This window comes from Triturus cristatus, chromosome 3_1 (genome assembly GCF_964204655.1).
Source record: "Triturus cristatus chromosome 3_1, aTriCri1.1, whole genome shotgun sequence".
Classification (NCBI taxonomy): domain Eukaryota; kingdom Metazoa; phylum Chordata; class Amphibia; order Caudata; family Salamandridae; genus Triturus; species Triturus cristatus.
Window position 1 is genome coordinate 223,387,860 of NC_140583.1, and position 13,336 is coordinate 223,401,195.

General features: G+C 44.8%; 1 protein-coding gene across 1 annotated transcript in view; it reads left to right on the forward strand.

Moving 5' to 3' along the window:
- The window catches only part of TBC1D2B (TBC1 domain family member 2B), a 328,844-nt gene that overhangs the window by 181,611 nt on the left and 133,897 nt on the right, over positions 1-13,336 (forward strand). The window contains exon 7 of the mRNA XM_085643725.1: positions 11,592-11,702. Coding sequence (XP_085499851.1) covers positions 11,592-11,702 — 111 coding nt within the window. The remainder of the gene's footprint in view (positions 1-11,591; positions 11,703-13,336) is intronic.

Here is a 13,336-nt window from a genome sequence, read left to right on the forward strand (position 1 = left end):
TTTGGATTCAGCCTCTAAACTGAGGGTAAAATCAGAGTTCACTAGGACTGCTGTTAGCAGCAAAGTGAAAGCAATGAACCATAGCACCACTGCCACACACACACACACCCCGAGAGTGGCTCTCGTACCTGGGAAGAGTACAATCCCATGTTCTGTGCTCCCTCCGTACCCATAATACTCTCTAAATGTGTTTGCCTGTGATTATTTAAACTGTGAATTTCCACTGCTTCTCAGATTCCCATCACTCCTGCTCAACCATGTACATGAGTTGCACCCATTTACCGTAGTGCTTGATTTTGCACACCCCTAGCCCACATTCCCTGAAAGGATGCTGCATCAGATTCCTAGTTGGGCATCTCTTTTTGCCCAATCAATTGAAATCGCTTATCGTGGCCTGAATTTTATGAAGGATACAGGGTGGGACTTGCAGGGGATGGATAATGTTCTCAGCAGAGCTATCATCTTTATGGCTGCCACTCTCCTACACCAACACAATGTCCCCATGTGCCTGGATCATAGCTCATGTTTGAGGGTTTCTAATATGGGATCATAATTTGCCTGTCATTTATTCCAAGGTGGGCGACATCTCAACGGCCATGATAGGCAATCGAGCCCTTCACCCATTGAAAGGGAGACTGATGTTTAATCTACTCCAACTTTGCACCTGGATCCGAAATATTTAAGACATACTACTTAGAAAAATTTAATTCGAAACCTTATACCATACCATAATTTATTAGTTCTCTGTGGAGAGTGGATATCAAATTATAGGGCTTAGTCAATACTACTATACTGTCATCTATCTATATTGCTAATTTAGGTGTCTCCTCCCCTGCCAGATCCATTGTAATTTGGGATACTTAAAGATTTTTTCAGCCGGCAATTTAATCTAGAGCCCAAAAAACATTGGGGAGGGCAGCCCTGCCTGGTTTCTCTCTCTATTTGAAAAGTCTCTGAAATTCAGTTATTCACCCGAACCATGGCAGATGGACTTCATAAACAATAAGGATCCAGTTCCCGAATCTAATGCCACCACTTTGAGCATAGCAAGTATCTGATCCAGGGAGCGCCAATGCACCCAGTCAAACACCTTTTTGACATCGAGTGAGATAGTCAGCCGTCTTTTTACTTGTTCTGTGCATATTAACCGTAAGATCTAGCAGTTTCTTTTATATTACCTCCCTACCATTTGCCCAGTCCAGAGCCTACCTCATCAGGTGCTATAAACCGAGGGAGCACCTCTCCCGGTGTCCTCTACAAAATGTCTGGAAACAGTGTGGCATCTAAGTTCAGCAACAATATTGGCCTGTATATGTTAAATATTGATTTATCTTTAAAGTGAGGAGGGGTAATCAGTCCCAATCCCTTGCTGGCCGTATTTAATTGAGCAAAATATGGAGAGGGTGCTTGTCCTCGACAGGGGGAGACACCTCACCCCCTAGTCACAAGAGAATGCCAAGAGAGTCAGGACAAGCCAAAAATGTTTTTCGCACTGAGAAAATTCCAATACAAAGTATGCAAGGTAGTGATTTTTTTTTAATGTGTTTGTTACTCGCTTCAAGCACTCTGAGTCAGATCGCAAAAGAGGAGTAACGGCCAACATGTGTTTCGCCCCCTTAACATGGCCATCCGGCCTGGGTCTTCCTCAGGGCATAAATGATTCAATACAGGACATGTAGTCCTGTGGAATCTGCTCGATTTGTGTATTTCTCAAATGTCACCGCATAATGCCCCGGGTTCTGCAATCATCACAGTCGGCATCAGCTATCATTTATGCCCTGAGGAAGCCCGAGGCCGGATGGCCATGTAAAGGGGGCGAAACACGTGTTGGCTGTTTCTCTTCTTTTGCGATCTGACTCGGAGTCCTTGAAGGGAGTCACAAACACATAAAAATAAAAATCACTACCTTGCATACTTTGTATTGGAATTTTCTCAGTGCAAAACAACAATTTTTGGCTTGTCCTGACTCTCTCCTGGAATTGATTGATCATTACCCTGTTTGGGTATAGCAGACATGGCCTGCGTAACATTGGTTCAGTAGACCCCTTTGCTTTTGTGAAGGAGTTTAACAAGTGAGTATACAATGGAGTATGTTGCCTGCAGAATACTTTATAGAACAATGATGTAAACCAGTCTGGGCACAGGACTTGGCTTTCAGATTTGAAATGCCTTTTATAGCTCACTCTGGATAGGTTTACCTAGGTCCTGCCTCTTTCTTTCGTGAATTTCTGTACTTAGGTATTTGCTAGGTATTTTCTGTATATCTTCTAAGATTTTATCAGCCATATGCAACTCTTTATCGATCTTGTGGAATACTCCTGCTTTGCTTTTACCATCCCTATTTTGATGGCGATCTCTGTTTTGAATGAATCTGCCCTTTCCTTGCTATCTCAGCACTCCGTTTGCATGCCAAAATGTTCCTGGCCTTTTAACTCCCTTCGTAATACTGAAGCTTAACAAGGAGGAATCCATACTCACTATTATATCCTATTGATCATCTTGACCTGTGTTTTAAGCGCAATCAGTTTCTGCGACACCTTATTGGAGTTTGTAAACTTATGTATGTCTTCCAGCTCTCACATCTGGGACTCTAGCTGCAGTTGTTTTTCATTTCTTCTTAGGCCTTGTTGAAATTGACAACACATCCCCTCATTAATGCCTTTATTGTGTACCTTAATGTTTTGCCCTCAATGTCTCCTGCCGTGTTGCATTATAGATATTGTGTAATGCATTTATGTATCTCCTCCACTACCTTTACACTTCAAAACATATTTTTCTTAAAATTCAATCTCTGTCCCTCCATTTTACTCTATCCTCCTTTTCAGATTAGCTAAAACGGGGCATAGTCCAAGAGTGAGTTGTCCTTTCTTGATGTCTTTTATTTTCAGAGATAAGGATATTCAGACCAAAAAGTGCCCAGCCTTACATACATGCGATGAGCTACTGTATAAAAGGTCAAATCTATGTGCCACTCCTTTTAAACATTTTCGCAGTAGGTGCAGAAGACGACTGGGAATTCCCTCAGGGATCCTTACAGTGCAGATATCCAGATACATGCGGTTTGACCAGGAATGAGACTGGTTTAGGGCAGTAATTACGCAAGTCTGTAAAGCCCGCAAAGTGTTAGCTAGCAGTGGGTATTAACCAAACTGCCTTTGTTCTGTTTAAACCCCCTTTTATAAATTCGAAGCTGTTGATTTGTAACCAGAACTTTGGGTATCTTTTACATACATTAAGGTGCCAACCGGAAATTGGATCTCAAATTCCAGAAGTTTGTGTTTTGGATTTCTTCCAGAGATGCATGGATAGAAATCATGCACGAATACCCGTTGCTTTGCCAATTGTGAACTTGCAGTGAAATATCACTCTCTCCTCGTGTTTGTTGCAGGTGTGGGGATATCTTGCTTAATTTTCACAATTATGCCGCAGCCCGCAAGTAATTCATTTAGTTAAAAATATTTCTCATTCAAGGTGGGAATAGTTTAAAGTGAAAATACACTCCTTTTTAGAAGCTTGATTGTGGCATCACTGTGGTTCTTGGTCATTGAGCTCTTGCTGTGTCCTATGTTAGAAGTTGGCCTTTGGTAATTCTATCTTTAATGCGTTTGTAAAGGTTTTTTTTCTCTGCCTTTGCAGAGAACCATATAGCTCATCGTTTAGAATTTTTCCTCTTTAAAGGTGTATCTTCTTGTTAATTGTTTTCTTAATTTTGCATTAGCAAGATGTGAATTAATTGATGAAATTGTCTTCATCTAAGGTTAAGCATGCCATTGCCAGTGCATACTTTATATGTTTTGGGTTTTCTGACCCACAGTCTATTTGGGTTGACCTGCTGCGTTCGTGGTTTCAATAGCCAGTGTGTACATTATTAAAATATTATCAGGCTGCTTAAGCAGAATTGATGTTGGCAGTAGAGGCTGAAAAATGTGGTAATAGGACGGGCTCCGTGACCTATTGATTTAGTACAGTGTTCGGTTAGAACGTTTGTTTAGTTAAAGGCTGTCAGTTTGGTAGCTGTAAGAGTTGAGTTCTGTCTCCAGTGTAAGTTAATGTTCTTAAGGAATCTTCTGAATCAATACTCTGTGAGCTAACCTTTTTTGTTGCTGTGTTCTATAAATAAACGTTTTTTTTCAGCTGTAAGAGTGGAAGGAGGTGTTGCATATGGCGTAAGTTTTTTTTGTTAGAGTATACATTTTGCCCCCTTTTACCAGGTATTTAGATGTATAGTTGGATGAGGATAAACCATAAGAGATAATGCTTTTAGTTTTCAGGCCTTTATGATTGCAGGTTCTTTTCAGTATAGGACAATGATGGAGCAGCCCGAAATTATCATTGTGTCTATGATGGTATCCGAGGCATATTTGAAATCTGTTCCCTAAATAATGGATGATGTTGAGAATGAGAATGTCTAGAAATTGTTGACAGATGAAATGCCAGCCTTGTGTGGTGGAATGTAGCAAATTTGTATCTGTAGCGGAAGCATCACAGTGTAGAAATGGTTGCTGTGACAGGTGGTTTGATAGCATGGCGTTATCTAGATATGTTTGCGTGTCTTAATTGACTTGCAATTAAGAAATGTTGCATTTATTACTGGGCCACCCAGTTGTCCGCGATTAACCACGGTTTCTATGGCCCGGCCCTCAGCCCTGGTTATGCCATGGACAGATGGTTGTTGCGCGGTGGAAACTATCTTAGGGCGTTGTATTCGCGGTCCCTCGACTCATCCCTCACGGGGCCCACTGGGGTGGCGGTGCGTGTATGGAAGATGGCGACTGACTCTCTGGGCTGGAAGGATAGGCTCACCCTAGCAGCCCCGTTGTTCGAATCTGAAAGGTTGGGTAGGCTTTGGCATACGAAAGGGTTTGACAAATGGGACTTGATCGGCATCTCCAGGGTTGGAGATATGCTGATTAAGGGTAGGGTGAAGTCCTTTGAAGAGTTGCAGAAGGAGTACGAGTTGGGGGCGTCTGAGTTTTTCCGATATGTTCAGGTGCGTCATGCCCTGCGGTCAGTCCTCGTGGAGGGTGAGAAGGTGCCTGAGTCCTCTCCTTTGGAGGACCGGATCCTTGATGGCCATATGCCGGAGAGCACGATCTCGCTCATCTACAAGAAACTGATAAATGTTCGTGCTGATTTGCTACTGGGGCTGCGGGACCAGTGGGCTAGGGACGGACTCGAGTTGGATGATGAGGACTGGCAGTCTGCTGTTTCCTCTCCTAAGGAGGTTGCGATCCCGTCGCGTCTGAGGCTGGTGCAGCTCAAGATCCTGCATCGAGTGTATGTGACGGGGCCGCGACTGGTTCATATGGGATACTCTGAGGAAGGCCTATGTAGGAGGGGATGCGGTATGGTGGGTACTTTCCTACATATCATCTGGGAATGTGGTGTCATCACGGAATTTTGGAGGCGAGTCCATGCGGTGATGGGGGAGGTGACGGGCATTGCTATGCAGCCGGAAGCGCGGTGTTGTCTCCTGAATGTCTGGGGGCCTACTGACCATGATGAGGCACAGACCCAGTGGGTGACCCTGGGTAACATGGTTGCTAAGAGGGACATCGCGCGCTTGTGGGGTTCCGGGGGGCCCCCCACGTTAACCGCGTGGAAAGAAAATATGGACTGGAGTATGCTCAGGGAGAAGACAGTCTATTGCGCCAGAGGCCGCCCTCGGAAGTGGCATGCCATCTGGGGGCGGTGGAATCAATACAGGGGGGGAATATGTCTTGCCCCTGATCTGGATCCTCCCGAGGAACAGCTTTCTTCTTGACCTTTCCAGCTCAGTATGCAGATGTGATGGTTAATTGACTTCTTGGGCCTCTGCTTTTCCCCCTTTTTCCTCTTATTATAGTACTGTGACTGTTAGACGATTGGGTTCCGGCTCCCCCTGAGGGGCTACCACCGTGGGCATTCAGTGTTGTTGCCTTGCAGGGGTTTGTTGTGTGTTTGTAATTATTAAAAATGGAACCTTCTCACTGCTCCTTCAATGTACTGTGGACGATTCTTTGTATTCTCCTATCGAAGCTGCCGAACCTCCGGGTTGTCGGCTGAATAGCTGTGTCCAGACTCTTGAAGAAATAAAGGTTTTTAAAAAAAAAAAAAAAAAAAAGAAATGGTCCGTGGGTTCTGGAGTCTTTTAGAAAATAGAGGGTTTTTGAAGGGTGTTCACATCTTGGGTTTAAGGTAGGTCAGTTTGTGGAGGTTTTCCCACTAACTTTTGTACTGACTCACATGTTGACTCCTGCCTGTGTCTTCCTCTCTAGATTGGGAAACTACTTTAAGCTTTATCAGACCCCGTGGAGGAGGGGTGGGGGGCTGCTGTAGGCATCAGACTAATGCTCCTCAGCCTTGGGGTCATTTGCCTCTGATGTCCCCAGATCCGCACTGCGATGGCTCTGCAAACTGGGCAAGTTTCCCTTCAGCACTTGACTTTCAGTGTTAGCAATGGCAAGCAGTCACAGGCTTGTAAAGGAGGTAGTGCGAGGCTGCACAAATGCCTAATTCGGCAGTTACCAAGCAGACCACTAGTAGAATGACCAACTTAGTGCTTTACTTTGGTAAAAGAAAAGTACTTCAATGTACACACTTAAAAGGGAATACTTCACAGCACAGTTCTCGTACTGGCAATCTCTCTGGTGTCTACCATGTTGATAGATCTTGTTAGGTCTCCACCCTGGGATTGAATTTCCCTTGGGCATGCATCAAGGCTTGGATGTAGATTATCCTAGAGTTCAATTCTCGCGCTCCGTGTTCAATAATAGCGAATTGCTTGAACAGTCTTTTACCACAGCACAGATCTGCGAGCCTGTTTTCTGGCATGTGATGGAGACCTGCAGCAAATGTATTGCTTGCATCTGTGAGAAGATGTGCCAGCTGGAGGCTCCATCTAAAATCTGGGGCGGACGGCGGCAGGATGACTGCAGGAGCTGACTTTTTCAGTGGTAGGCAGTGACTTGGAGAATGGTGAAGCCTCTTCTGAGTCGCCAGTGAGGTACAGTAGGCATGCTACCACGGTCAAAGGGCACAAGGTCAGATTCAGCTGGGTCTCTGTTGCAGTGGTATGTTAAAGCTTGTGTACAGGCTTGGAAGTCGGTCATACGGTGCGCTATGGAAAAACCTCTGGGTGGCATTTCACTCCTCCTCTGGCACACCATCTTCTTGATGGCAGTGGTGATGACCACTGGCTGAGTTTCCCTCCTGAAACCACTGTCACAGTGAGACTGCTCCCCACAAGCCTTCAGGCTTGCAGATTGCTCGTCCCAGTCTTCCATCTAGCTGGCAGACCCACACAACACCAGGGGATAAGCTACCCGGTGCATGCAGTAAAGTCACTCTCTGGAGAGTTGCAGGCCTCTTCCCCCTCTCTTAGCAGCAGATTGGCTTCAAGGTGCTGCAGGCCATAGACTCTACTTCTTCCAGCAGGTTGATACTCAAGGTGACTTCCCTCCCCTCTAGAAAACTGTCAGGCAGACAACCGCTCTGGTTGCGCAGTTATCCTCTGAGTACTCTGTGTATTACTCCCTTCCTTGGTGAACAGAATGTGGAATTGGAACTACAAGTGGGCCAATGGTTCCGTCTTTTATACAGGTTCATCATACGGGATATGTGGATTCTATGTTTGAACTTTCAGAACTTGTTTGGGTTGGTACTCTTCATCTATTCTCTTCAGGCTGTTCTCCACACACACAGCTTTTTTGCTGAGTGATGCTTACCACAGCAGGGTAATCTGCAGTCTGAAGTGCCCACAACAGAGGCACAAAGAGGCACGAGTTTTCTGCACCTAGCTTATCAATAGCCACACTGACAGTGGTCAGGAATGAGATGAGACTGACATGTCCCAAAGGACCCTTCTTACCCTGAACAACAAACTAAAGTCCCACCATTCACCCTGGGTGAATTTCTAAATGAGCCATTTGTCTTCCTTCCCAATTCAGTGTTTAGTGCACAGAAATAGGCTAGTCTTCCAAAAAGAAAACCACAGGCCTCCATTACTCTGACTCACTCGTACACACACTGTATACATCACAAAGGCCTCATAGCATGCACTTGGGATGTTAATGCATAGATATGGGTTCTCTCATAGAAGCAGAACATTAGACCTCCACTCCAGTGACACAGGTAAAAAGGTCTGGTCACAACTTCTGAGTCACAAAGCAGAGTATGCTGTCACCACCACTCTACTTTCTAAACCCATGACTGAGATTGTAGTCCACGGTCAGTTGAATGAGGGCGCACTTGGTGTGCCCCTCCAGTGCACAGAACCGTATTCATGTTAAGGGATAGGTGTAGGCTTTACGCTCGCACTAGATTAGAGTGAGGTTGGGGCCAGAATCAAATACCTGCTGTTGGCAAGTGGGTTATTGGTAGGGGCAAATGTAGGTCTGCCACTGGCAATAAGGCCACTAACACATTATAGGACTCAGCATAGGTCTTAGAAAATTATTCCTATGCTCAACCCTTGGTAACGTGGCTGCGAGCAGAGAGGCTTAACTTCAAAGACAGGTATGTAAAGCATTTAAAAACACCATTTCAGTAAATAATTAAGACACAACTCATAATAAAATTCCCACACCAATTTATACCAATAGGAAATATTTTTACCTTTAAAATGACACCAAAACGACAAAAATCCAATGTAGGGAACCGGAGATATGAATTTTCAAAGATTTAATAAAATATAGCACTTAGAAGATTATAGCACCATATTGTGATACCTGCTCATGATGGACCGGGGCAAAGTCAAAGATTCAGGCCGGGCGAGATGGAGCCCTGAGCGGCTACAGCTCCCGGCAGGTCCGGGTCTCAGTTTCTACCTTCACACCTAGAAACTTTTCTGGAGCTTTTCTTCCCGAGGGTCCTCAAAGCTTCGATACAGTCCGGATCCGGTAAGGGTTCGCCGGCTTGACTTGTGGCGAGGTCCCGGTCAACTTCCCTGGAGCGGACTTAGAAAATATTTCAAGATTGCTTCAGCGGGACAACCCAGGAATCCAGGCCGACACGCGATGGAAGGCAGGCGGCTTGGCTCTCGCGGTTGCTCCCGGTCACCTTTTCTACGAGCGGACTTAGAAACGTTTCTGGAGCTTTTTCTCGCGGGGTCTCTCTATGCTCCTCATGTAGCCGGATCCGGTGATGGTTCGCCGGCTTCAGTTTTCTTCTAGTCTCGGTCAATCTCTGGAAGTTGGGCCCATGGAGCTTTTAGCGGGAAGAACCTGGATGGCTTGGCCAGCTCGCGGTTGAAGGCAAGACCGCCTGGCTGACCAGGTTGAGTCGGTCCCTCTATGGAGCTTTTTTTCAAAGTTGCTCCAAATTTCTTGAACTTCTTCCTGAAGTTCCTCAAGGGGTCCCAAAGTGTCTTAAACTTACTCCAAGGGTCTGGAAGCTCCAAGATGGTCCTTGAAAGTTGAGGACGTCCGTTCCCACAATCCACTGGTACAAAACCCTTACAAATCCGCTGATGGTTCTCCAAGGTGTAGATTTAGTTGGTGATGTTCCAGTTGAGCTCTTTTAACCTGTAGCTTTCAGGGAGTCCACTATTTAGTTCTTTTTCAGCTAAATAATCCACAGGGCTGCAGTTTCAGATGGTGCAGTTTTCAGAGGTCAGGCCTTAGAAATCTTTGCACAGCAAAACTTCTCAGCAGGGCACTTCCTGCTTCAGTAAGTTTCAAGCAGTAGATCTGGAGGGCTCTGCACCTCTCAGATACTTATTCCAAGTTCTCTGGGTCATGCAGGAGGTCACTTCTGACCAATGGGAGCAGCGTAACTCCTCAAAGTTATGAGCACATCCTGTAGAGTGTGGCATTATTTTGTCCCAGAGTGCATCACATCTTCCAAATCCATAATGGCTGATTCTTCAGCAAGGAGGTAAGAGCTGGCTAAACACACCCCGAGTATGGCTAATTTACTTACTCTTCCCCCTGCATCTGCCTAAGGTGGGAAGTTCAGAGATGTAAATAACAATGGTCTCTACACTCCCCTTTAAAGAGCATAGTTTACGACTCCTCCCCCTGGCCTGGCATTCCTATGGAACAGGACAATGCCCTGCCAGCAGAGCTGGTTAACCCCAGGGGCTCTCTATCACCTCTTCAAGGCAGCCTTGCTAATCCACCTAACTCTGACCAATCAGGGCAGACCACTGGAAGGCTGAATTTGGGCTTACAAACAAAGTCTTAACTTCTTGTATGTACACTTTAGGAGAAATTCAACAATATGATATTGTTGGATTTATTAATACCATTCTGGGAAGTCTTTGAATAGCATTTCTATCCCTCTCCTATCAAGCAAGAGTTATTAATCAATAACTTCCTACCATGTTAACCTATGTAACGGGATTTACAATGGGAAAAATGACTTGGGTCATTTTTTCAGCACCTGGACTTACAAAAACATATTTTATAAGTACTTGCCTTATATCTACAGGAACCCGACCCCATGTGCAACTTGGGGAGACTTTAGGGATTCTGAATCTGTTGAAATATTGAAGATTCTCCCTCTGCAGTGCTCCTAGCCTCAAAGTTGAATTTGAGCAGCACTTTACCACAATGTGGGGAGTGAAATGAGAATTTCACTTTACCCAGGCATATAAACTCATTTTATAAGGGTGTACCTTATAAATACCTGACCCCCACCCCTGGGATACCTAGGGGAGACCCTGGGGGTCCCCAATATGCCAAAACATGGTAGGTTATCCATTTTTACGTGCCCCAAACACCAAAGTCGAGTTTGGGCACAATTTGCTTTTTAAATGCAGTCCTGGCACCCAGTGCTGCTGTTAAACTGACCTCAGGCCTCAGCAGTGCACACATGCAAGTGCAAAAAGAACTGCTGGCCTCTAAACTGCCATGCCCCAGGGTACTAGGACTTCTAGGTAGTTTCAACCCCCCTGCCCTTTACATACTAGGGGCTTATAGGATAGGTCATGCCAATCACAGGGGTACCCCACCATACCATTGTGTACCCTAGTGTATGTAGGTGTTTTAACTGTATTCTAATGTGTCTCTTTCAGCATAGCACAGGCCCTGGGCCTGGTTAGGCAGAGCCCAGAGTCAGTCAAAGTCAGTTACCACCAGCATCAGTCAGTACAGGATGACTTTGCAACACCTGCATACCAGGTTTTTCTGGGTCTCGGAACAGGGGAGCAACAAACCATTTGTGTGGATTTTAATTTCTTCATACAGCAAGACTTAATATGTCAAATTGGCATAGGTGTAGATCACTGCTCTTCCCCATGGATGAATCATTTTGGTTCACACTTTATGATGATATTCGGTCACAGGTCACATTTTCCACCGGTTTGGTAGGGAAATCTTTAGCCTGTAAGATACTTTGTGTGCAGGAATAAGTTCACAAAGCCTTGGTTAGAGCTTTGTTGTGTTCTCAAAGTGTTATATTACTTTTTTGAGTGTCTCTATTAAGCTAGTAGATTAGCTTTTTTATTATCTCTGAACTTGATGTTATATTTTTCTGGAGATGGTTTTGTTCAGAGCTCAAAAGATCATAACGACCCCAGAAAGGGTAGTTTGCTTTACTCTCTTGTATTGACTTTGTTATGAAACAATTTCCTCATTTTAGTTTCATGGACCTTTTTTTGCCATCCATAGGACACTCTTCAGGGGTACAAGACCCAGAATAAGTTTCTAAACAAAGAGATACTGGAACTCTCTGCTCTACGTAAGAATGCAGAAAAAAGAGAACGAGAAATCCACACCAAGGTCTGTATGAACTGTGCAGAAGACAGTGTGCCATTTTCAAAGTGGTTGTCTGCTTCTGGTGAATGCCCTCGTTACATGTTTTGAAGGCTTTCTTAAGACATTTATTTGTGTATAAAATTGGTAATATGTATGAAATTCAAGTATTTGTGTTACCCATACCGGTCTATTGAGTTTGCGATCCTCTCCATTCTCTCAATTCCCTCAGAGAGCACAGGAAGGATCCCTGCTGCAGAAAGTGCTGCCATAAACCTGTTGCTATTTAATTGTTTATCTCATCTGTACTCTTCGAAATATTAGTGAAGCAAGCAAACTAAGTATGGTAATTCACATTTACTTCTCTAGTTGATGAATGAAAATTAGATTGAATATCACATAAAATAGTCTCCCTGGTCCTTAGAGCAATTTATGTCATTGCCCATCAGACGTTAAAATGGAGTCTTAAAATAATTGTGTGCCTGAGCTGGCAGACATCACAAGTACAAGATGCACTGGGTTTTTCATTTCTTAAACTGTACAACTTCATGAACTTAAACACTTCTTCCAAAAGGCAATATTGTAACTTTCCTTTTGACCCACAATGCATACAAATAATGGTCTAAACAATACAGTAAAAGGCCTTAAGCAAATCTTTCGATTCTGTGGTGCAGTCTATGAATGAAATTTGGTGTCTGCTCCATAAAATGTTGTTGAACAGAATTCCCACTCTAAAAAGACGTCTGATTTAAATAATCTGATCCCGAGGGTGAAAGAACTCCACACACCATCCCTGTTTTAAATGTGTTTACAGATGAGTTTGACGCATGCTGGAAAAACAAGCTGACGGGTAAACTGCACTCTGGTGAGCAGGATGAGTGGGTACTAGAGATATTAACAATTCTGTCTAATCTCTTGGGGAACACAGATTGTGTAACGTGCCTCTTCCTAGGCAAAAAAAGAATGCTCTTTCTATTTAAATTTCTCCCTTCGATCAGAGCAGTTTTCCTGTGCTTGATTGATTAATACTTGATGGCTACATCTGAAAGAAACACGTTAGTTATAGATTCCTTACCCTAGAATTACCCCCAGGCGTCAGACTGGATCTGGAAAGTTTTTCGTCAGCAGTACCTCTGCGTGTCGGAAGGTGGAGTCGGTTGGCTCTGCGTCCGTCGTTGGCGTTTTGTCGCCGGAATGACGTTGCGGTAGCTACATAGATGCCGCCCTCGCGCGCTGTCAGTTCTTTTTTTCTTTCCACGCCAGCCAGCACAGATCCGGGAAGAGCGGTAGCTCAGTCATTTTTTGACTAACTTTTTCTCAACTTTTGTAGACGTCTTTTTTGAGTCTTCGACTCCTATGGTGCACGAGGGATGCTTGGCTTTAAGTCCTGCGGTTCCTGTCATCGTATGATGTCTGTGACTGATCCGCACCGCATGTGTCTTTTTTGCCTGGAGCGCAACCACAACCCCAAGTCGTGCTCTCACTGCCGGTCGATGGTGCCGAAGGCTTTGCGGGAGCAGTCCCGGAAGCTGCATGAGCACCGGCAGTCAGCCCGCACTTTTTGAGGTCTCTGTCACGAGGGAAGTCGCGGGACCGGTCGTGGAGCCCCCAGCAATCCGGTTCCAAGTCTTCCAAGTCTTCGCACTCGGGCCAGGTAAGTC